At 41.1% G+C, this 25,208-nt stretch overlaps 1 protein-coding gene across 1 annotated transcript in view; it reads left to right on the plus strand.

Moving 5' to 3' along the window:
* The first annotated feature begins 3,465 nt into the window (after positions 1–3,465).
* Positions 3,466–25,208, plus strand: part of LOC138810517 (ribosomal protein S6 kinase alpha-5-like) — a 153,126-nt gene continuing 131,383 nt past the window's right edge. Inside the window, exon 1 of the mRNA XM_069997740.1 lies at positions 3,466–3,786. Coding sequence (XP_069853841.1) covers positions 3,675–3,786 — 112 coding nt within the window. The 5' untranslated portion in view covers positions 3,466–3,674. The remainder of the gene's footprint in view (positions 3,787–25,208) is intronic.

Raw genomic sequence — 25,208 nt, forward strand, 5'->3', positions numbered from 1 at the left:
AACTGAGATTCTCCCCATCAACTTCCCAAGCAGCTAGCATTACAGGCATGAGCCACCCGTCCTGCCTTCCCTGTTGTATAATTTTATAATCAATATTTTTTTTTTGCGGGGGGGTCTGATCGTGGGGCCTGAACTCTGGGCCTGGGTGCTGTCCCTCAGCTCTTCAGCTCAAGGCTAGCACTATACCACTTGAGCCACAGCGCCACTTCCAGCTTTTTTACTTTTGGCTTATGTGGTGCTGAGGAATCGAACCCAGGGCCTCATGCATGCAAGGCAAGCGCTCTACCACTGAGCCACCTTCCCAGCCCTTTATAATCAATCTTATGTCCTGCTATGGTTGTTCCAAACTCTGCTGGTACCCTCAAATCCCTAACTCTTCTTCCACAATATCATGCAGTATAGTACTTGTGACTGAATGAAACTCTCTTATTTCTACTTTACTAAGTTTATTACACTTTGTAACTCTTCTGCAATTTTAAAAGTATTTGGAAATGAAAAGGTCAAATAAAACAAAGGATGGGAAACTTCCTACATTCCTCCAGCTAGGACCTTCTTTCTTTATCCCCCTCCCCTATCCACCCCTGCCCAGAGGCAAAGTTCTTGAATAAAAGATGCCTACACACACAGTTTCTGACTTGCTTTACTATAACCACTTTGGATATTGCTGCCAGAGGCACAAAGTTGCAAATTCATTGTCTCTTTCTAGACCTCGTGTAGAGCTCTCAGGGTATTTGACATAGCCATCCACTCCTTCCTTCTTGTGACATTTTGGCTTCTGAGTTACAAAACTCTCCATATTTCCCTTCTACATCTCTGAGTCCTCCACCTCCTCATTCCAACCCTCTAACATTGCAAGTCCTTAGGCATCAGTCCTAGGATCGCAGCCCCTCCCCTGCCCCCCATCTTTCTTCATAGTCTTTCTCCTGGTAATCTCATTTGGACCTCTGGCCTCTAATAGCATCTATGTCAATGAGTTCTCTCCCAGATATTTCTTTAGTGTTCTAGACTCAGACCTCAACATACTTAATATTGGCACTAGAGGTCTCAAAAAAATAAATCTTGGGTATTGCCTCTTAGTGTTCTTTATTTAATCTGCCCTTCTCATTAAGTATTTCCATAACCCTCTTCCATCCCCCCATTGCTTGTGCTAGAAACATTGCTAACTCAGCTAAAATCCAATCCGTGCAAGTGCGTGCGTGTATGTGTGTGTGTGTGTGTGTGTGTGTGTGTGTGTGTGTATGTATGTATGATGTATGTGTAATTCCATTTCTTTCCAACTCTACTATACCCACTCATTGTTTGCCCAGACTACAGTGATAGTCTCCTAACTGGTCTCCTTGTATTTTACCTTGTCCATCTAGCCTAGTCTCCAACCATAACCCTTAACCACAGTGGCATTTTAAAAATACGACCCAGTTACATGATACTCTGTTCGAATTCTTTGCCTGGCTTCCAATGCCACACAGGATAAACCTCATAAATATTAATCAGGCCAGCCACACACTTCAGGATCAAGTCTCCATCTATCCGTCCATCTCATGTCATCTCTTTGCTTACTATATTAAGGCTCCATTGGTTTTTTTCTAAATTTCTCAAATGCAGTAGACTCTTTTCCTGTCTTAGGATGTTTTCCTAAAACTGTCTCCCCCCCAATCCATCTTAAAATTAAAGGTATAAGCTAGATTATGCTTTGGTAGGAAAGCATCCCAATATCTCAGTAGCTTATAATAAAAAAGACTTACAGCAGAGTCTAATCAAGTAATCGAATCATGCTTTCACTGGAAGCTCAGAAGCTTAAAACTCTTCTAAATTGTAGCACCCCAATATTCAAAATGTGGCCTTTGAGGTCGGTGTCCAAAGAAAAGGCAAGGCAATGTAAGTGATTATGGATGGAGTTTTCTGGCCAGGCTCAACAATAGCACATCACGACTGTCCATACCTCATTGGCTGGCTCAAAGTCATATGATCCTAACCAAACTGCAAAAAGAGGCCAAAAAGTAAAAAAAAGAAACCAGGCTTTCCTGTTTATCCAGGAAGAGGAAACAAGATTGGTGAGCATCTGGCCATTTTCTGCCACATCCTGGAGAATTGTACTCATCTTTAAAGACTTTTGTTAAAGAATACTTCATTCAAAAAGCCTTCCTATGGCAAAGTCTACATCATTAAGTCTCTCTTTTTCCCATTCTCATATCTGTTACTAAAAATCAGAACTCTATTATCTCTTTCCTTGCAACCATATTCTTTCCCTGCCAACTCTCTTCATTTCCTTCAGTCCATCTTTCTCTCTACAATCTAACCTAATTCCCAACAGAACAGCCATCCCATGTGCACTAAGGAAAATGTGTACTTCAGCATTAGTCTTTAAGGTTCTCCATTCTCTTTCCTCACTTGTTCAACTGTTTCTCTCCCATCATACTTCCATCTACTTTTGTCACCCTCTTTGGCTTCTTTACCCTAGGTTTATGCTTAGTTACCATCTCTCTGATGCTGGCATTTCTAATCCTATTCAAATACTTCTGTGAACTCATTCCTCCCTTCCCTTCTCCCCCCATCCCCCAGCTCCTCTGAGAATAATTACTGTCATCCGTGAGAGTTTCTAACGCTCTGTACTGTACTACTATTTCATTTCAAATTCTCCTGTGTATATTACTCAGGTTGTCGGTTTCTCACGTTCCACCGAAAAGTTTCCAGGAGTTAGTCATTAATGTTCTATTTTCTTAATCTCTGTATCCTCCTGGTGCCCAACAGAGTTCAGTAGAAATGATTTTTGTGTGTGTGCAAAATTCCCCATGGAGAGGGAGGGATAGGACTGTGAATTTTGTAATGTTTAAGAGTCCACTTAACTTGTTTTGGGATCACTCCTGCAAATAACACCTTTTTTAGGCCACGGCATTTTTCGGACAGTCACGCACGTGTGTCTGTGGGTACCACTGTCTGAGATTCCGAGGCTGTGTGCAAACACGTGGGTAACAAGCGCTTTCCTCTAGGCCCCGCCTCTGTCTGCGGTGATTGGCGGACCGAACGTTCCAATCATCCCTCCCCGCCTCTTTCAACAGTAGCCAATCACAGACCCCGAGAGCCTCCTGACTACTAGACACTGTTTACTAACAGATGGAAGCTGGGGAATAAGGGGTGTGACCGCTCCCGGGGAGGTCAGGGAAAGCAAGGCTTGGATTGCGCTTGCGCATTGATGGAAATGGGCGGAGCCCAATCTTAGGTCTCACCAATCCGAGAGGCCGCACTCCTCTCACTGCTGCCTCCCCGCCAAGCAACAACAATTCGAGGAGTGGGGCGGGGAGGCTCGTGAAACGTCAGAGAGAATTGGCCAATAGAAGCCAGCGCTGGCAGACGCGCGCGCCTCGCGCCCAATAGACGATGGCGGCTCCATGGCTCCCCTACCTTGCTGGCTGTGGGCGGAGCGGCCTGGAGGAGGCGGCGGCGGAGCAGGGGGCGGCTTGGTTGCGCGGTACTAGCGGTGCCCGCCGAAGGGGGAGGAGGCGGAGGCTGGAGTCGCGCGGACAGAGCGGGAAAGAGACTCGTCTCGGCGTCCGAGTTGTGGAGCTGCCACGCGCGCCCCGGCTCCCGGGGCTGCAGCCGGGGCTGTGAGGGGACGGACCCCCGCTGTCTCGCGTGTTTCCATCGGAGCGACGCGCGGGATCGGAGAAAAGGAGAAGATGGAGGAGGAGGGCAGCGGCGGCGGCGGCGGCGGCGGCGCCGCGGGCAGCAGCGGGGACGGCAGCGACGGCGGCGAGCGGCTCCTCACGGTCAAGCACGAGCTGCGGACCGGTGAGCGTCCCCGCCGGGCGCTGAAGGGACTGGGCGCGGGGGCGCGCCGGAGGGGGGGGTTCCGTGAGGGGCCCGCGCGGGCTGGGGGCGCGGGCCGGAGCTGCCGTGCCGAGGGGCGGGCCCGGGGCGGGGCCTGGCGCACGGGGCGGGAGCCCGGGGGGTCCCGGGACGACCGGGGCGCGTTCTGGGAAGGCAGCCCAAAGTTTTCCTGCAGCGGGTGGCGCCGGGGCCCCGGCGGCGGCCGCTGGAGGCACTGGTCGCGGAGGATGCCTTCGCGCCCCTGCCCGCGCGCGTGACGCGCCCGTCACGGCACTCCGTCTGGAGTGAAAGGTGCGCCTTCCTGGGGGTGAGGCGAGGGCGCTTCATTCGGGGCGAGCCTCGCCTCGCCTCCCTCCCTGCTGTCCTTACCCGGGTCCAGGCGGGGGCTCGGGAACCCTTACCCACGGGGCCGCGATCCTGTGACAGCTAAGTGGGGTGGAGGATCGTCTCCGGGGCGTTCCACGAGGCCGGTCTTCGGAGTGCTCTGGGACTGAGCGTTTTTTTCTCTGCAGTTATCATGAAATCCTATACTTGCCCTTGGATTTCTTGCAGAGGTCCCTTGAGAGTGCAGGCTCTACCTGTTTGAAGCTCTAGGTGAAGGGGACTCACTAACTAGCTAGCAGGCTTTGGCGCTTCCCGTTCTCCTGTTTGAGATCCCCAGAGTTGCTCTAAAGCCTCGTACTGGCTAAATTACTTTTTTCATTGTGTAAGTCTGCGTCGTTCGGATACGTAAGTGCTTATCCAGACCCATCAGTACACTTTGGATTGATTTTATTTTTGACACCCTGGCTTTGGCCTATTGAAATAGTCTCTATTATGTAGACATAGAGCTGAAATAGCCGGTTTCAGCTGTGCACCTAGTTCACCTTACCTTGTCTCTGAACCGATTGTATGGTTGGCTCTGTTCTACGGTTCCTTTAGTTTTCTAATTTCTAATGAGATTATTTATTAGCATTCCTAGTGACTTTTATGAGATGCCAAATTCAGCATTCATTTTTAAGACATCATTCTTTTTTTTTATCATTTTGAATCTGTAATGTCCTTGAACCACTGTATAATATTTTTGAGTTCCTAGTATATTTTGTATAGGTTCCATTGGTTTAAGTTTTCTCTCAGTTTAATTGATGTGTGTGTGTGTATGTATGTATGTCTTGGGGATTGAACTCAGGGCTGGGTTCTGTCCCTGAGATGTTGTACTCAAGGCTAGTGCTGTACCACTTGAGCAACACCTTCACTTAGCATTTTTGTTGTTGGTAATTGGAGTTAAGAATCTCATGGGCTTTTACTGACAGAGCTGGCTTTGAACTGTGATTCTCAGCCTCCTGAGTAGCTAGTATTACAGGTGTGAGCCACTGGCACCCAGCTCAATTGATGTGTTTTTTTAAGCTATTAATTTTAGTATCCATGATTCCAGTATTAATAGCTGATTTCCATGAGAGTAGGTGTAAAGATTTTGTAAAGTTTTTTCCCCTTATCTTACATAATGATTCACTCTTTGGTATATGTAGAATTGTACAATACTGCAAAAACTACTTGAAGTCAGATACTCCTCAGTCATTGACTATGATGCAACAGTGACCAGGAAGCAACACACTTGTAGTAGCCAACCAACTGCTCAGTTCCTGGGTTTTAAATATAATGCTAGCTCTATAGAAATCAGTGAGTACTGCTTTATTTCCTCTTCCCTATGAACTGAATCATCACCTTCAAGTTTGCATTTTAGATAAGATTTTTTATCATTTATTACTGTTAGCTGTCAAAGAAAATGAAGAGTCATTTCGATTTATTGCCAAACACTTGAACAACTGCCCGGATGTAGTGGTCAAAAGCACTGTTAAAATATAAACTGAGAGAACTGCTCATCTTCAGCCAACTGTGTGAGCTCTGCTCAGCACATGATGCTATAATAGGCACTATAGTAATTTGATCTGATGTGGTCCCCTCTTGACATGTGGACAAGCATAAGATCATATCAGGTTGGTAGTTGGTGATAAGAGATGTGTAGAATGTGATTGTATGCCATGGAAGGAGCAAAATAAAAAAAAAGCAATAAAAGCCAATGTAAGGATCTGAAATTGCTTCAGTTATATAAACCAAATAGCATGGCTTGCCTGGACATGAATTGGAAGACACTTATAGCTGTGTAGACTTGGGCAACTCACTTCACTCTTGCAGACTTACTTTTATCAGCAAAATATGAAAATTGAATGAGACGTTGTTGGAAAAATGCTAAACATGTTACTTTGTCCACAGTAATCACTGGGAGTTGCTGGTTAAATGTAAATCTAGAAATTATTCCAAACAGGGCTGGGAAAGTGGCTCAGTGGTAGAGCGCTTGCCTTGCATGTCTGAAGCCCTGGGTTCGATTCCTCAGCACCACATAAGCAAAAAGAAAAAAGCCAGAAGTGGCGCTGTGGCTCAAGTGGTAGAGTGCTGGCCTTGAGCCGAAGAGCTGAGGGACAGAGTTCAGGCCCCACGAACGGACCCCCACCCCCCAAAAAAGAAATTATTCCAAACAGTATTATATGGTAATGGTGTGTGTTGTGTGTGTATATATTAGTTTAGTGTAACTTGGAACAGAAAACACTTGTTTGGTGATTGTGTCACACACTTTGTTATATTGTCTTTTCTGTATATGTCCTACCTTTTCAAGCAGAGTGTAAACTCTTTGTAATCCTTGTTTTCTAGCCTCCTCAGGAACAATTAACACACAATACTATGAAAAAATCATTCACTTGTCTGAGCTAGACAGTAAAGTCCTTGAGTCCTATCAAGTACTTTTTCTGGTTTGTAGCTCTGGCATATGGTAGGTAATCTGATAGTTGATGAGTGAATTCACCCAGAATGAAAATGTAGAAACAGATCTGATCAATTACTGTAGTCTCCTGCCTTGCAGATGTTAGGTACTTGATAAATTGATGTTGTACTGTGAAAGCTGGAGAATGTATATTATGGTATCAAGAAGATCAGTTAAACATAACTTTTTGAGTACTTTCTGTTTTCTAGATTAGAATTGATGTTACCAAAAATGGCTAAGAAAATGCTCTGGCAGTAGAAGGAGCCATAAAAACTAGTGATTAGCATATATTATCATAAGTATTGTAATAAATCTATAAAGTCTAAAGCTAGCACAAGAGAGATTTTGTCTTTTAGCTTTTAAATGATCAACTATAACTGAACAATGAGAAAATTGAACAATGAGAAAAGGGGAGTATCATTGGAGGGATTATTGGGTTATCTCATTCACTTATTTATTCAATGATGCTCTTTTGATGGCTGGGATTACAAGATATAGACAGGCTCTCCACTGGAAGAATGGCTGCACAAGGAATCATTAGAATGAGACTTCTCATCTGTACTGTGTATCTGAGTCTGTGTATATGATGGCTTAATTCTTCTCCATTGCTGTACACCTTTTCCTGCATGGGAAAAATTATGCTGCTGGGAGCTCCCAGGTTTTACATCTTACGGCTTCAGGTACTGAAAAGACACTGTCCCTTTTTCAGTTTCAATTAGAAAAGTCTCAGGGGACTTGATTGACTTATTTTTGGTCAGGTATCTACTTTTGGTTCATTCAGCTAAAGCTAGATGATTGGACTGTGCTCTACCAACATGACATTAGCTACAGTAAATATATGGATGGGGGTCAGCTAAACTCAGAAGAGAAGGAACTACTAGAAAGATACATCCTTAGATTTTCTGTCATTAGGAGAGAGAGCCTAACACTAAGGACAGTGGAGGAAGACTATCTGTTGTACATAACAAATTACTAAGCACAAATAAAGTAACAAAATTTCTGTGGGTCACGAATTTAGTGTTGCTTAGCTTCATGGTTGTGTCGTTGGGATATTCATGAGATTCCAATCAAGACAATGGCCAGGACTGTAGTTACTGAAGACTTCCCAGGGCTGGAAGTTCCCCTTCCAAAATGGTGTACTCATATACTTTTGGCAGGATTCTTTAGTTCTTTGTCATATACACCTTTGCATAAGGCTATTCAAATGTCCTCATGACATAATAACTTGTTTCTCCCAGAACTAGTAATCCAAGAGATACTAAGGTGAAAGCCACAGTATGTTTTTTCTTGAAGAGCTTTATTGAGATGTGATTTGTGTGCCACATAAATCACTGTACAAATCCACAAATTTTAGCATCATTACAGAGATATATAGTCATCACTACAATCTAATTTTAGAATAGTTCCATTGCTCTAAAAAGAAACTACATGCCCACTAACATTAATTAGTTACATTCTCACTACTTAACCCTAGCTATAGGCAACCAATCACTGATCTATTTTCTATTTTTTATGTATTAGCTATAATAGTATCTCATTATAACATCATTATGTAATTGTGGTCTTCAGTGACTGGCTTCTTTCACTAAACATTGTTTTTAAGATTTATCCACGTTGTAACTTATGTCAGTACTTCCTCTTTTTGTGGTTAATGAATTGTATTACAATGTAATAGATATACCATATTTTGTCCATCCCTTTTTCAGTTGATTGACATTGGGTATTTATGCCTTTTAGTTATTTAAATAATATTGTTAAGTACATTTGTGGACATTTTTTGTGTATACCTATGTCTTGGGAATTTACCAACAGTAAAATTGTTGTGTTACATGGAATCTATGTTCTATTCTGTAAGAAACACCCAAAGTGTTTTTCATTTCCACCACTAATATATTGTGGCTGTGTTTTTCTGCAAGTATAGCTAAAGCTAACACCTGTTATTGTCTCACTGCTTCTACCATCCTTGAAGAGGTAAAGTTTTTTCATTATGGTTTTGATGCAAATTTTCCTAATTATGTTGAACGTCTTTTCAAGCACTTTTTGGCCATTTGTGTCTTTGGCAAAATGCTTATGCCTGTTTTTTGCCCATTTTTCAATTGGCTGATTTGTCTATTGAGAATATTTATTCTTAATATGTGAATACTTTATTCAGATATAGGGTCACAATTATTTTCTTCCATAAAGTGAGTTGTCCTTTCATTTTTCCTTCCTCTTACTTTCCTTTTTTCTTTTTTGATGGAGACCTGTGAAGCAAAGAAGTCTTTGATTTTGATAAAATGCAATGTGCCTGTGTTATTTTTTTTCCTTGTTCTATGTTTAATCATGACTAATCCAAGGTCATGATTTCCCCTATGGATTTGGGGTCCACTTATTAATTTCTGTAAAGAAGCTAGCTGGGCAAAGTTCTAAAAGGGATTGAGTTGAATTTATAGGTCAGTTTTGAGCATTGCTGTTTCAGAAATGTTAATTCTTTTGAGCCTTGAACATAGGATGTCTTTCCATTTATTAAGATTAATTTTCGTTTTTCAACAATATTTTGTAGTTTTCAGAGTATGTTTGTACTTCTTTTGCTAACTTTATTTTTATGTTATTCTTTTTCTAATATTGTAAAAGGAATTATTTTTATACTTTAATTTTTGGATTGCTCATTTCAAGTATCTAGAGACCCATATCCTGCAACTTTTCTAACCTAGTTTACTAGTTTTAATAATACTTTAGTGGATGCCTTGGAATTTTTTTATTTATAAGATCATGTTATCGGTGAATAGTAGTTTTAGTTCTTCCTTTCCAGTCTCAATGCCTTTTCTTTTCTTTTCTTATTTAATTGCCCTGGCCGGAACATTAAGCATGGTATTCAATAGAATCAGCAAGAACAGACATCCTTCCCTTGTTCCTGATGTTAAAGGAGAAACATTGGTCTTCTACCATAAAGCCTAAGGTTAGCTTGGGTTTTTTTGTAAATGTTCTTGGTTGAGAAAGTTTTTATTTTTGTGTTTTTACTATTTGGATGTTTCTTTTAAATCATAAAAGACTGTTAGTGGATCAGATGCCTTTTCTTTATCTTTTGGGATAATGCAAGTTTTTTTTTTTGAAATGTGGTTTATTACCTAGATTACTTTTTGGATGTTACATTAACCTTGCATTCCTGGTATAATTTCTTTATTATTGTGGTATGCAATCTTTTTATATGTTGCTGGTTTCAGTTTGCTAGGATTCTCTTGAGATTTTTGCATCAGTATTCATTTAAGTGGTTGTATTTTCTGTGTGTGTGTGTGTGTGTGTGTGTGTGTGTGTGTGTGTGTGTGTGTGTGTGTGTGTGTGTGTGTGTGTGTGTGTGTGTGTGTGTGTGTGTGTGTGTGTGTGTGTGTGTGTGTGTGTGTGTGTGTGTGTGTGTGTGTGTGTGTGTGTGTGTGTTCCTTCTGTATAGTCTAGTTTCCCAGAAATGTTCTTGACTGCTTTTTGCCAACTTTTTTTCACTTGTTTGGTTACTGGCATTCTTGTTTAGGGTTTTTAAAGTAAGATTTAACAGTTGTTAGGGGTTGTTCATATTCTGCTGCTAATTTTCAGTGTGACACACACACATGCATACATCATTTTATTTTTATTTGTGTACTGGGATTTGAACTCAGCTTTAACTCACTCACTTAACTAGTATTCTGCCACTTGAGCCAGGCCTCCATCCTGGTGTGTGACTTGGAATAAGTCATTTAGCTCAAGATTTCTCATCTGTGAAGCAAAGGTGTTGGACTAAGTACTATCCAAAGTACTTATTAGAATTTCTAAGGGATAGTCAGATGTCAGGAATGGTGATTTACTTGTGAAGATCATGTCGCTTCACAAAAAGATTCATATAGAATCCTACTGAAAAACAGCAGTTGTCTGTTGCTTTTTTTTGGTGTGTGTGTTGGGGGGGTCCGTCGTGGGGCCTGAACTCTGGGCTGTCCCTCAGCACTTCAGCTCAAGGCTAGTGCTCTACCACTTGAGCCACAGCGCCACTTCTGGCTTTTTTCTTTTTTGCTTATGTGGTGCTGAGGAATCGAACCCAGGACCTCATGCATGCAAGGCAAGCTCTCTACCACTGAGCCACCTTCCCAGCCCATCTGTTGCTTTTTGAGTATGGCTTCATAATGATTTAATTTGTAATTAGTTCCTTAAGCATACAACTGTTGCCTATAGTAAGATAAATTCAACAATTTCAGTGACAATCTTAGTTATCTGTAAGTATACTGCAGCTCTTCTTTGTATACTAAATATGAACCAGTATGTACTTATCCTATATTTTATAATATGTACATTATTTACTTTGAAAAGATAGGTAGAACTCAAGACCTTTTTAGTTTTTTTAGACACACTGGGAAGGTTAAAAGAGGAGTAAGTATTTACACTACCCTAACTTGATTCTTTAGCATCAGAAAAGGAACATTCAATCATAGGTTCCAAAGTTTGAGAAAATAAACTGTTTTGGACCAAGAGAATGGCTTCACAGTCTTCATGTCCAGGGTGATAGAAAAATATTTTGTATTTGCAGTGCATAGATCTAATGTGGTATCAGACCCAACAGTAACCTTTATTTCAAGGAACTATCGTGAAATCAAATCATGCAGGAGATGGGATTGGTTTGATGGAGTGGTTTGCTGGGCATGGTTGAATTTTCCCTGTGAATGTGAAGCTGATACTTGGTGAAAGCTTCTCTAAGGAACATCATGAGTTGGTTGAATTTTACAATTAAAGATACTGTTGAGAGATGTCAATCCCCAAATGTAGTGGGAGGAGAGGAGTTGTCACAGTTATTGCCTTTGAGTTCATTTAATGATTTACAGATTTTTGTGCACCTCAAAGATGTAATCGATCACTCCTACCTTTATCTTGTTTGTCAGGGAGCATGAACAGGGCCTAAAATAGAATCTTGCTCTCATTGTGTTTGTTTCTAGCAGTGTCCCTCTTGGTTCAGGTGTAGCTGTTCTCCCTGAAATCAAACTAGTTATCTGAACTTCATATATCCCTAAAGTTTGAGTGACCTATCTCATTTTTTCCTTTTTCTAAGCATTCATTAGGAATTTCTTCCTATGACTAAGAGGAGAATTGGGTGATAAAGTTCTTGAGTTTTAGTACAGTACTTTGTATTGCAGTTATTTTATTTCACACTCAAGCTTTTGTGTAGGTGTGCTTCTTTTTATGTACTCAGTGTGTTCTTGACAAAAGCTGCGTAAATAATATTTTAATATCATGTCATTTGGAATATAGAAAGTGAATTTGGTACTAAAAGAAGTCTATCATTAGCTCTTTCATTTAAAAAAACTTTTAAGCTTTCCACTATGGCTCTTAATAGTGTATACATTTTTCTGATATACTATCCTTACATTTTAGGTAGCCATAAAGTAAGTGACAAGTCTTGTGTGGAAGGCTGAATAATGAGCCCTTTCTCCTCTCCTTTCAAAAGATGCCCATATCTTATATATTCTCTGGAACCCTGTGAATATGTTACATGTTACATGGCTAAGAGACTTTGCAGGTGTGATGATTGAGTATCCTGAAGTAGGGAGATTATCTTAGGCTAATATAGAGGAACCCAGTGTAACCCCACAGGTAAGAAGAAGACAGAGAACGTGATGTGAGAAGCAGAGAGAGAGATAGAAACACAGAGCACAAAGAATCAGAAGATAAGAGTGAAATCATTGCCCATGGATATGAGTAGCCTCTGGAAACTGGGTAGCTGATTTTCTTGTGAAGAAATGCAGCTCTGCCATCACCTTGATGTTAGCTTCAGACTTATGAGATCCAGAACTGTAAGAAAACAGATTTGTGTTACTAATATTAATCTTGTAGGCTGGGTGCCGGTAGCTTAGGCCTGTAATCCTAGTTACTTTAGAGGCTAAGATCTGAAGCTCGAGGTTCAAAGCCATCCAGGGTAGGAAAGTCACCAATAAACCACCAGAAAACCAGAAGTGGCTCTGTGGCTCAAGTGGTAGAGCACTTGCTTTGAGCTGAGGAGCTCAGGGACAGTATGTAGACCCAGAATTCAAGCCCTGTAACTGACCCCACCCTCCAAAAAAAAAGTAATCTTGTAGGAGCAATAGGAGGCTAGCTATCTTGCTTAAGACTGGATTAACTGGGAAATGCCCCTCTCCCCTGGCATGAGGTCCTGTGATAACAAGACATGAAACAATTATTTAAACAATTATTTTAGTAGAAAAATGTTAACAGGTATTTTTCCTTGTAGAACTACAGTGTTATTCTCTCTTCCTTAGTACTCCAAGGGAAACATTTTTTTTCTGATCTTAAAACCAAGCCTAACTGACCAACTCTTCTGTTTTTTTTTTTTTTTTTTTTTTGTGGGTCATGGGGCTTGAACTCTGGGCCTGGATGTTGTCCCTCAGCACTTCAGCTCAAGGCTAGCGCTTTACCACTTGAGCCACAGCACCACTTCCAGCTTTTTCTGCTTATGTGGTGCTGAGGAATCGAACTCAGGCCCTTATGCATGCAAGGCAAGCACTCTACCACTGAGCCACCTTCCCAGCCTCTTCTGTTTTTTTTTTTTTTTTTTTTTTTTTTATAGGAATGCTCTGGGTGTTTTTCTGGGCCAGAGTTTCTGATTAAGTTGGTAGCATGAAAGACCCAGGCCCAGGCCATTTGACATTGTGACTGGGCCTGCCTCTGGGGTTTCCTTCTGGTGCCATTTGTGTGTCTATTTTTATTCTTATTTCTCTTCTTCCTTTACTTAAGCTAAATTATTAATCTAATAATTTACCTTACATATTTTGTTAGTTCCCAAAAGGACTTAAGTAAATGTTTAAGTATATTTAAATCCATGCATAAATGCCATAAGTAATACGGAGAATATTTGATTTTTCTCTCTGTATTTTGCTTCTTAAGTAAATCTTTGTTCATATACTTTTTCCCCCCACTATTTTTATATTTATCCTAAAGGGGAAACAAAGGTGAGGTCTGTAATTAGTAACACTTTTGATTTTGGAAAAAAACATACAAAATGATAAATCAATAAGATTCTTAAAAATTTTAGAGGCAAAAAGGTGGCGCTTATGCACAGGGCTGTCATTGTACCAGACTGTTTGCTAAATAAGTGGAATATCTCATCCTTAACTGGAAAATTCAGTCAATTGAAGCACTGTGTTTTCTAACCACATTGACAATCTCAGGCAAGATACTATGCTTTTTAAGGAAAAAAAGTATTTAAAACGTGTAATAAGGAGAATGTTGAACTTCGTATCTAAATATTTTGTTGCGTTAGGAATGTGTGAACAGAATTTAAGCAGTATCTTTGCCCTAGTCTACTTCCATGACCATAGAGCAAGATCATATTTTTCTTTTATGTCATTTGTTCGTAAGGAAACATAGTAAGTAGGGCTGGAATGGAACAAATCTAATGAGGCCACACACAAATGAAACCCATAACTTTGACCTAATTTTGCCATTGTGTGAAACAGCCACAGTTGTATTTTTCCATTGAGGGTATTGATTACCCATTGCCCTAGATGCTGGTTTTAATATGGAACAAATAAGACATGGCTATCATCATTGAGAATAATCATTGACCTTACATGCATAATCATGGAACTATATGATTGTGATTGTGGTAAATGCTGAAGAAGTATAGGATTCTGTGACAGAGCCTAATTGTGTGACCTGATACTGTGCTGGATGAGGGAAAGCTTCTGTGAAGCAGTAATGTTTAAGCAGAGGCCCTGGCTAATAGTGGGGTGAAAAATGGGGGGACAGGATTTCTGTCAAAGGATGCAGTACAGGTGGTCTAAAAGTAAGAAGTGATTTGGCACACTAGGTGACTGGAGGAAAGGCCTCTGACTTGAGCATCATATCCCAGCAGGTGAGTCTCAGGATATGGCTGTGGAAAGGTAGGTAGGGCCATTTAATGGAAGGTTTACTAGGTTATAATAAAGTGTCAGGCCTTGTATCCATTGTGAAGCCATTGAAAGATTTTCCGTTGAGAAATGATGAGATTAGTTTTGCTTGGGGATTCCCATTGCTGTGAGGAGGATGGATGAAAGAACCCCAGCTAGGGACTCTTGTAGAAATTTGGATGGAGTGTAATGATTTGGATTAGGTGATAATTGAGATCAAGAACTGTGAATATGTTTGAGAAGTGTTTAAGAGACAGAATGAACAGAACATGATAGTGTATTGAACAGATCATGATACTGGCTAGAACGAGTATGTTTGAAGATGTTTCTTGTTGAGATAGGTTATTAATTTTTTATTGCTGCATAAGAAATTACAAACGGGTGGCTTATAGTAGCTCCCTTTTACCGAGCTCATACTTGGATTGTTTAGAAGTCGTTAGGACCTGGCTGGGCTCTTTCTTCAGGGTTTCACAAGGCTGGCAGCAAGGATTTATCCAAGCTAACTACTAAAAATCTACTTTCAAGATCATGCTTGTTGAAAGAATTTAGTTTCTGTGATTGTCATCCTGAGGTTCCAGTTTCTTTTCTTTTCTTTTTGGTTGGTTGTGGTCCTGAACTCTGGGCCTGGGCACTGTCCCTCAGCCTTTCAGCTCAAGGCTAGTGCTCTACCACTTGAGCCATAGCATCACTTCCGGCTTTTTTTGCTTATGTGGTGCTGAGGAATCGAACCCATGGCCTCATGCATGCAAAGCAAGCACTCTACCACTGAGCCACCTTCGCAGCCCCCCCAGTTTCTTTACTGTTAACTAGGAGTCACTGTCTAGAACCCAATATTCTTTCTCTGATGGCCCTTCTACTTAAAGTCAGTGAAAGTATGTCAGTTAATTCCAGCGCTTTAACTTGTGACTTCTGGATCCCCTCTGGTATATAGGTCCAGATTTAAAGGGGCTTTTTTGATTAGGTTAGGCCTACTTGGATGATTTTTCTATTATAAGACCAGCTGATTTGGTACTTCCCATGTACAGAATCCCTTTATTACAAGAAATAGCATCTCATCATATTCACTCAGAGGAAAGTGATTATTTGAAAGGTAGTGTCCTTGGGGTATCTTAGACTTTCCAGGTGGTAAACTAGGGGAAATACATTAAAAGGTGGGAACAGTTTAACTGATCAAAGCAAGTTTGAGAGGCCTTTGACATACTCTAATGGATCTGAATGGTAATAGTAATTATAGATGATGAAACCTTGTTATGTGTTATATAATCAACTCATTTATACCACATAGTAACCCTGTAAAGTAAGTACTGCTGTTCTTATTCCAGCTTTGCAAATGGGGAAACTTAAGTCTTAGATTGGTTATCAAATTTCCCAGGGTTATCCAGGAAGTAAGTAGAAAAATTTGGTTTTGAAACTGCAGCAGTCTGTCTGCTGGTCACATCTTTGTAACTGCTTTGTGGTCAGCAGTGGGCTATGAGTCAGAAACTTAGAAAAGAGGTCCAGGCTGCATTTAAGAATCCTGGTGTTATGGTCACTGTACACCAATAAGAAAGATCACCTCAGGAGAGATTGTAGAATAGAGAGGAAGAGGACTTAGAACTGAGCCCTGAACACTCCAAAATGTAAGGAAGGGTTAGAAAAGGAATTACTGAGAAAGAATATAGAAGGAGAAGAGCCAGGAGAAAAGGATAGAGAAAACCTAGGAAACTTGTGGAAGCCCAGAAGAGAAGATGCTGGGGGTGGGGGTAGGGGTGGGGGAATTCTGTTCAACAGCAAGTTGTTTTATCAAGAATATTTTGGTGGAAGAAGCTGGATTGAGAAGTGAATACAAATGAAGATAATTTTTGGCAGACCTTGTTTGGGGGGATTGAAGAGAGGAATGTAGCTAAGAGGACTGTAGGTTTCAGGGAGGGCATAGGTGATAGTGTCAATACCCCTGAGAGGAGGTAGAATTTAGAACACATGAGCAGGGTCTGGTCCCCATATGAGTTTTAGAATAGGAGGGAGGAAGGAGAGGATACAAGTGCTTAGGAGATAAAAAAGCTTTTAGGGCATAGATTTTTTTTTTATTGTGAAAATACTGTACAGAGGGGTTACAATTACATGGGCAAGATAATGAGTACATTTCTTATCAAGCATTGTAGCCTCCTCCTTTGTTTCCCCTTCCCATCCCATCCCCCCCCCCCCATAGATTTTTTTTTTTTAATGAATTGTTAAAGCAATTTCTTATTCAGGGAGAAAAGCTTCATTGTCTAAAAAAACTTGTTATTCTGATCTTTGATAAAAAAATTTCCTAGTTACAGAAAAAACACCCAGAGAGTTGACTCAAAACTTACATGCTGCACAGTGAAAGCTTCTAGAATGTTGAAGAACAACTTACAGGAAAAGGTTTTCAGACACAGCCATTGACATGCTTCTGTTTTCCACAAGGTCAGTCCCTGAAACATGTTCTCTGGGTCATGCCAAAATTCCTAGGAAGCTTAATGTTCTGTTACTTCTTTTTGAAGTGTTTTATATTTTTAGTTCAGTTCTAAATTAAATTTATTTGGTACATGTATTGGAAAAAAAGGCTGTTTATTACCACTTTATAATCATTTGTTGTTACTGACTCTGTTTTCATATTGGCTCCGTCATGTAATTCCAGAATCACTTGACTAAATAAACACCACTGTTTTATACACAAAAAGTACAGTGAGTCTCCAAGGCAAGCGACCCCGGCAATAGGAGAAAAGTGGGCAGCATTGTTTTAAAAGTACACAGATATTAAATATAACTTTGTTCTGCCACCCGCAGAATGCTGTCCAGAGGCATGGTTTGAGGCCCAACCACAAATCTAAATAGCTTCAGAATAGCTTACCACCTGGCAGTTAAAAGGAACTTTATGTGCTAGCAGTTTTCCAGCTCTCATGCATTTATTTGCTAGAATTGGCTAATTGGGCCTTGTAGACCAGTTAAAATTTTGGGATTCAGTATTATGCATGAGCTCTCAATACTGTACTGCACTGGGCACCTCCTAACTATGGATCTAATAAATTGCCTTATAATTCTTCCTCCCCCTTCCCCCACAAAAAGGTTCTCACCAAACCTCAAATAGCCGAATTCTCACTGAATACAATTGTCACCTTTTGACTGGAACTAAATTAGCCCAAGAAGCTTATGTTTTGTAATGTTGAATAAGAAAGAACAAGGTTTTATAAGAAAAGCTATTTTATAATCTTAGTAGGTTTATCCCAGGAAATGAGATGCTGAATCTACACTTTCTGATAGGTATATTAAAAGCAAATGCGAACATATTAAATAAAGCTGATTGAGTCAGATTGTGTTCTACAAATATTTAAAACATCTTCCTCAGACATCATTCCATTTTTGCCTTTTACATAAATACATTTGAGTCTTGCAGAACAAACAGAAAAATCATTTGTGGCCTTCTAGTTATTGAACACCACTCCCCTTTTCACCAGATTTTGAAGGAACAGTTTATTCCAGTGGTTTTCTGCTTCTTTATCTCCCATTCACTCCTCAATGTACAGTAACATTAGGCTTCCTTCTCGGTCACTGCATCAGACCTGTTCAGTTACTTACTAAAGGGACTACTACCTTTTCCTACTCTAGTGGAATGTCTCAGTTCAGAGCAGACATCACTTCTTTAGAGCAACTGGTGCTAAGTGTTGGCATCAACTAATGTCACTTTGTCTAGTAGCAGTGTTGGTCCTGATGAATACCCCTTTGCCTAGTAGCAGTCTCTGCTCTTCTCCCTGGTTCTCCTCTCTCACTGGCTGCCCCACCCCCTTCCATTGGCTGATGTCCCTTTGCTTTTCTCTATAATATTGATAACCTGTAGACCCACTTTTCCTACTTAGATCTTCTTTTCTTGTAACTATACCTGTTTTTCCTGGGGAATCAAGGTATTATCATGGCTTGAGCTATTACCCAAGTCTCTATTTTCAGCTTAGATTGCTTTCTTGTGCTCTGCACCAATTATATCCAATAGTGCAATCAATACAAAACATTTGGATAGTCTACAGGGACCTTAGTCTTTCAAGCTAAACAAGTCTTCTTCCACCAGCTTTCTATGTTTTGTTTTGTGACCATTATCTATTTTACTAGTACCCTGCTTTTCTTCCTGTTCACCCAATTACTGTCCCTGTTGTGTCAATTGTAATTGTGAAATATCTCTATTTCTTTCTCTCTCATCATTGCCATTATCACAGGGTTAGTCCAGTGTCTAACCTAATGATAATAACTACCATGTATTGAGCTTTTTTTTTAAATTTAATTTAATTTTATTTGTGAACATACTGTACAGAGGAGTTACAATTACGTGGGCAGGATAATGCATACATTTCTTACCAAGCATTGCAGCCTCCTCCTTTGTTTACCCTTCACATCCCTTCCCAGCTTCCCCCCTCCCCCCATGTATTGAGCTTTTTGTGTGAGGTTTCTGCCCAACATTTCAGAGGCAGAAGTGTCACACCTGTGTGATGGGTATTGTACCTGACACCTGTGGTACACAATCTCCCACTTGTCTGCCTCACTGGAGTCCGGCTGTAGTTGTGACAAACAGTTCTGAGTCAGTATCACCTCACTTTATGTTGATGGCATTTATCCTCAGGCATATGTGCTGTATACTTTCTGTTTTCCATGCCAGGACTTTGACTCCTGCTCTGAGTCTTAGGACCCTGGTTATGGAGGCTGACTCAGAAAGCACAAACCTACATTCCAGAAACACAAGTGTATTAATGTTGCAGTGAGGTAGCCCTAAGCTGATAGGATGTGGGAGATGATGATATACAATTTCTGTATTGATTTTGCAGTGGAAAATTCTGAGAGGCCTTCCATATGTTCTTTAAAAAAGTCCAGATGAGATTGCGTTGATAATAGGTCCTTGAATTGTTTTTTTCTTATTCCTTGTTTCACTTTCCATTCCTCCTCCTTGTGCACTGGGATTACCTCTTAAATAAACCACTCACACGTGAGTCCAGGTGAAGATGGATATGCTCTAGAAAGCATATCCCTGGATGGAATATGAGAATGGGATTATTCACTGATGAACCTGTTGCAAGGACCCCTTTGTAGGTGGCAGTAATGACTGATAACCCCTCACATTTGGTGCCTGGTTACTAAGACTCAAAGGACTAGTACTGGATGGAAGGTAAAGAATTGGGTTTATGTTGTAGCTCTAGGGGGAAGGTGGTGATTGTAAGGGCTCTTAGTTGATGGACCTTAGAAACAACCGTTAGCCAGTTACTATTGCATATTGTGAAAAGAAGACATATACAAGCAACATTTGGAAAGATCCTCAATGTTTATGGCCATAAAACAGCGAGACCCTATCTTGAAACCAACAAACAAAAGCCCAGGTCCAGGATTTAATCGTAAGGATAGCAGAGCTGAGGAGATGAGTTTGTACTGTATCAGCTGAACTGAACTGAACTGAAATGATGTTTCCCAGAGCTCCCTTCTGGAGTTGGGGTGAGCACTGACCACAGAAAAATTTTGAGTGAGATTGGAGGGTAGAAATGAAGCAGCAGCTGTGTTTCTTTTACTTTGTTTAATGGTTGGTGATGGCCCCCACACATTGTTGCTGTATCCTGTTGTTGGCATGGAGTAGTACCCAGGCTGCAGCTCCCCCAGCTCCCCAGACTACCTCCATCAGCTTTTCTTGAGGTCACAGGCATTACATAAGTCAGAGGCCTAGAGATGGACACAGACATGGAATCCATGCTTGTCCTCATGGGTTTCAGCTTTGTGTTTAGAATTCCAGTTTGTCTTTGTTATTTGTCCCCTCATGTCCAAGTTTTCTTTCTCATTATCTGCCCTTTTCTTTTTGTCTTCATCTCCAGGAGCAGAGGCAAGAGTTGCAGACTTTTAACCAACTTCCATGCCTTTATGGAAGGCAAAGTCCTATGAAGTTCCCTATTATAGCTGGGTGCTGGTGGCTTACGCCTGTAATCCTAGCTACTCAGGAGGCTGAGATCTGAGGATCATGGTTAAAAGCCAGCCCAGGCAGGAAAATCCTGAGTTTCTTATCTCCAGTTAGCCATTAGAAAACTGGAAGTGGCTCTGGCTCAAGTGGTAGAGCATTAACCTTGAGCAGAAGAGCTCAGGGACAGTGCCCATGCCCTGAGTTCAAGCCCCATGATCATCATCATCATCAACAACAACAAATGTTCTCTATTATCTGTCACTCACAGTGATTCTGCCTCTCCTAAACACTGTGTATGTACGTATGTGTGTGTGTGTGTGTGTGTGTGTGTGTGTGTGTGTGTGTGTGTTTTCTATGGCTTGAGCTCAAGGCCTTATGTTCTATTTCATTTTTTCACATGGCTGTCTTTTTCATTCATGGTTTGTTTTTCACTCATGACTGATACTCTGCCACTTGAGCCACACCATTAGTTACAACCTATTGCTAGTTAATTGGATTTAAGATTCTCAGACTTATCTGCCTGTGCTGACACTGAACGATGATCCTAAGACCCCAGCCTCCTGAGTAGATAGAATTCTAGATGTGAACCATTGCCTATCTTCCTGTACATGTTTGACAGATATTCAGGGTCTGAGTCAGGGCCACAATATGGAAGAGTAGAAAGAACCTGAGATCTCAGAAGAGAACACCTGGGTAGATGAACCTGAATTTTTTTCCTGAATGCTGTGGAAGGCAGGATCAACACCTGGATAGATAAAAACAGCCTTCCTGCTTAGAGACCATGCAGAGTTCCTTTTGAAGTAGATGCTGTTTGTCCTCTTTGAGATCTGCCCATCCCCTGTTGCCATCCCATCTGCCCATTCCCTGTTGCCTCCAGAACAATAACTAGACAATCTTGGCATTGTTTAATCAGGGGAAATGGTGTTATTTTGAAAGAAAATGGTTTGAAAGGAAATATTCCAGTGCCTGGCAAATAAGTACCACTAGGAAGAATAGGAGGAACATGGGACAAAGTGGATCTGGAAGGCATTGCGTAGAGCAAGGGAGAGGGAATATAGCTGGATAGTGGAGAATGTATCAGCTTTAAATAGATTTTATTAACATGGAAGGGCTATTAATAACTCAAAATTAGACATCCTAGTAACCTGGTCCTGAGGTTGCTGGGATCATTTCTTAAAGCTTAGACCTGAGAATGACCTGCAGTAAATTAGGTAGTTACGCAGAACTTCTTTAGCAAAGTGTTAAAGTCAGATGTCTCAGAAAAGAGAGGATGTATAATTGAGACTTAGGAGTGCACTGCCTGATCATGTTCCTTAAGAGGGTCTAAAGGAAATACTGCATTCAGAAAGGTTAAAAAAAAAAAGAACAAAACATGTTGGTGAGAGGACATGGGCTGGAGTTGCAAGGAGATGTTTGACTGGAACTGGGTTCTCTAGTATCCATAAAATCCATTCTGATTGACAGAGGCAAGATGGTGGCACTTACCATCTGGAGCAAGGGAATGTCATTATAGTAGGCTAGAGTGGCATTCAGGCTGACCTGACCCACAGAGGTTGGGGCAATGTCTAATAGCCATTTGGACAAGAAAAATGGACAGCCAACCAGGATATTACTTTCCTTGAATGATTCAGACCTGTGAAGGTCTGAATCACTTGCCTTGCTGTTGCTGGGTAATGATTGTTCTGCATAATTCAGCAGGCATGGAAGCATCAGAATCATTTCAGTATATGCCTTGAATTCCAGACAAATTCCACACTGTAACTAGTATGTAGTGAAGCATCTTGAAGTAACCAAAGTCAAAGGGAATTCACGTTGTATTTTGTTAGTTTTTTCTTAAGCATTCAAACTCCTTTTATTCACTTTCCCATGATAGTGTCTCATTTCAAGCATGCTCACTGTATGTCTGCTCCTTTCTGCTCCAAGGCTTCTTCAGTGCCCACCCAGCTGGAGATACAGGTGCAGCATGGGAGTGCAGGGAAGTTAATGCTCCTCCCTTCGACGTTCTTTAGGATGGCTCCACTGGCTTCTTCTGTCTTAGAAGGAAGAGCATTCTAATCATTCCTCAGAGAGTCTTGGCAAGATTTCCCTCCAGATCCCACAGCACTGACCATGTCAGTCCTATTGTTTCATTCCCCTTTCTGGTTTTGCCTTTATTGGTCTTTGACTTCCAATTAAATTACCTCTATCAAGTCTTTTTCTGATGCTGTATTTTGAGGAAGAACCCAGGGTCAGACATATACAGTTTTTATTCGTGTGTGCATATGTTTTGTCTATCCTAGGTGTGCCTACCTGATTACTTATCTTTTTTTTCTGCCCATCCAACCATTCATCCATCCATCCAATTACAGATGAAAATAACAAGGTTTACAGTGGTAAAAATAATTGATTAGCACAGCTTTAGTAAGTAGTAGAGCTCGAGTTCTAAACGAAGTTCATCTGAACCAAAACATGTTCTTTTCTTTCTTGATTATACCTTCTCACCTTGGAAGATGAAATCAATAGGCCTTGGTTAATTTTTCTTTCAAAGTGCTACCCGCCTGCACATACTGGTTGTTTATAGTTTACCAGTCTGTAAGTTGTGGCAGGCACATGCCCATTCCTTTGTTGGTCACTTCTTTTCTCTTCCCTGTGCTTCATTGTGAGAGCTGCCTTCTTTCTCCACCTATTTGGAACCTGTCTCTGTACTTTTGTTCCTCTTCTGAGTTCAGTCAGTTCTGGCTTCATTTCTTCCACTTTGTATGTTGGCTCATCTCTGTTCTTTGTTTTTATATATCTGCTTTATGATGCTTTTCCCCTCATACCTTAAGTAGTTGCTTTTAAACTCATTTTGGAGTGTTATCTTATTTTCCTTTTCTTCAGCTTTGTTGGTGTTTTGTTTGCTTGTTTGTATCTGAGGGGGAAATTTCATATGCTGTACTGCTTTGAAAACATTTTCTGATACACATTTTCTGTGTGTGTGGTCTGCTTTTTTTTTTAATGTGCCAGTTCATTCTCTGTTCAGGAGAATAGCACCCTCCTCTGTGCGATTTCTTACATAGCTTCTGTCTGGAGAAGGGTGGCATGGTATGTCTTGTTTCTCTTCCTTTTCTGTGATCTCTTTGATTTTTCTTTCTTCAATGCCATTTTCCAAGGTACCCACTCTTCTCTCTGTCAAGGTTGCCCTGGAAGCTGTGCTTCACAAAGGATGACCCTCTTTCTTGTATGATGCATTCAGGCTTTTGTTGTTGGATGCTTTCTGGGAATGATTGTGTTTTGCTCTATGTCATCTGGGCTCTTCCACCCATTTTCAATGTCTCATAACCCTCCCTTCTTGTCTTTCATACCTTAAGACTTGCTATGGGAAGCTCAGCTGGATTTGGTCAGCTTTTCTGTGACAGGTAGTTTGAAGGTTGCAGTATCCTTTCCTTCTGTAATACAGCTAAGGTGGGTCATACATGGTTTCATTTGTTTTCTTTACTGGATTAATGGTGTTGTTGGGCTTTTTTTTTTTTAAAGATAAGCAGAGAGATTTAAAATTGGGTCATTTTCATTGTTCCTGAAGCCCAGGAGTTCTTTGTTATTTCAAGGCTCATACTGCAATCTTCTCTGAAGTTTCCCTGTTAGGAGGTATCTCCTAAACTGCTAATTGACTTGCAACAATATAGACAGCTGGACACCCAGTGGCTCACACCTGTCTGTAATCCCAGCTGCTCATGAAGCTGAGATCTAAAGATCTACTTGGAGGGGGAGGGAGGGACTTGTAAGGTGGCTCAGTGGAAGAGTGCTTGACTTGCATGCATGAGGTCCTGGGTTCGATTCCTCAGTACCACATAAGCAGAAAAGGCCGGAAGTGACACTGTGGCTCAAGTGGTAGAGCACTAGCCTTGAGCTGAAGAGCTGAGGGACAGCGCCCAGGCCCAGAGTTCAGGTCCCATGACTCGCAAAGGAAAAAAAAAAAAAAAGATCTCCTGGGGAGGAAAGTCCACAAAACTCTTATCTCCATAAGCACCAAAAAAGCTGAAGTGGCACTGTGACTCAAGTGGCAGAGCACTAGCTATAGGCTTAAAGAAGCTCAGGGACAGTGCCCAGGCTCTGAGTTGAAGTACCAGGACTAGCACACAAAAAAACAAAAAAAAAGAATATAGGCAGTTGATAAATATCACTTCCACCAACTGAATAATGTAAATCTCTAGATAAATTGATTTTTGGGTTTAAAAGAAGTACAAATGGAAAAACTTGTATGATGATCAAGTTTTATTATAGTACAAAAGTTTGAGGTAGTAAGATTACTATTCTCTCCTACCTGAATAGTTTATGTTAATTTCTTCCTTCCTCCCCTCTCTATCTCTCCTTCCTCTCTTTTTGTTTCTTTGGCTGTACTGGGGTTTGAACTTGGGACTTCCCACTTGCTAAGCAGGCACTCTACCCCTTGAGCCACATCTACATCCCTTTGTGCTCTGGTCTCACATTTTGCACAGTCTGAGCTGGGCTGATATTCTCCTGTTTGTGCTTCTTGCTGTAGCTAAGATGACAGGAACACCACCATGCTCAGATTGTTTCGTTAAGATGAGGATCCTGTAAACTTTTTTGCCTGGGCTAACCTGGAACTAACAGTCCTCCTGCTCCCAGCCTCTTGTGTTGCTAGCATGCCAGATAGATACCACTGCACCCAGCTATTGGTTGAGATGGGGTCTGGAGAATGTTTTGTCCTGGCTGGCCTAAAAGCATGATCTTCTGGATCTCTGCCTCACAAGTAGTTAGGATTGTAGGCATGAGCCACGAGCATCTGGCTATTATGTTAACTTTT

Source organism: Dipodomys merriami, unplaced genomic scaffold (genome assembly GCF_024711535.1).
Source record: "Dipodomys merriami isolate MVZ:Mamm:240054 unplaced genomic scaffold, mDipMer1.0.p SCAF_50, whole genome shotgun sequence".
NCBI lineage: Eukaryota > Metazoa > Chordata > Mammalia > Rodentia > Heteromyidae > Dipodomys > Dipodomys merriami.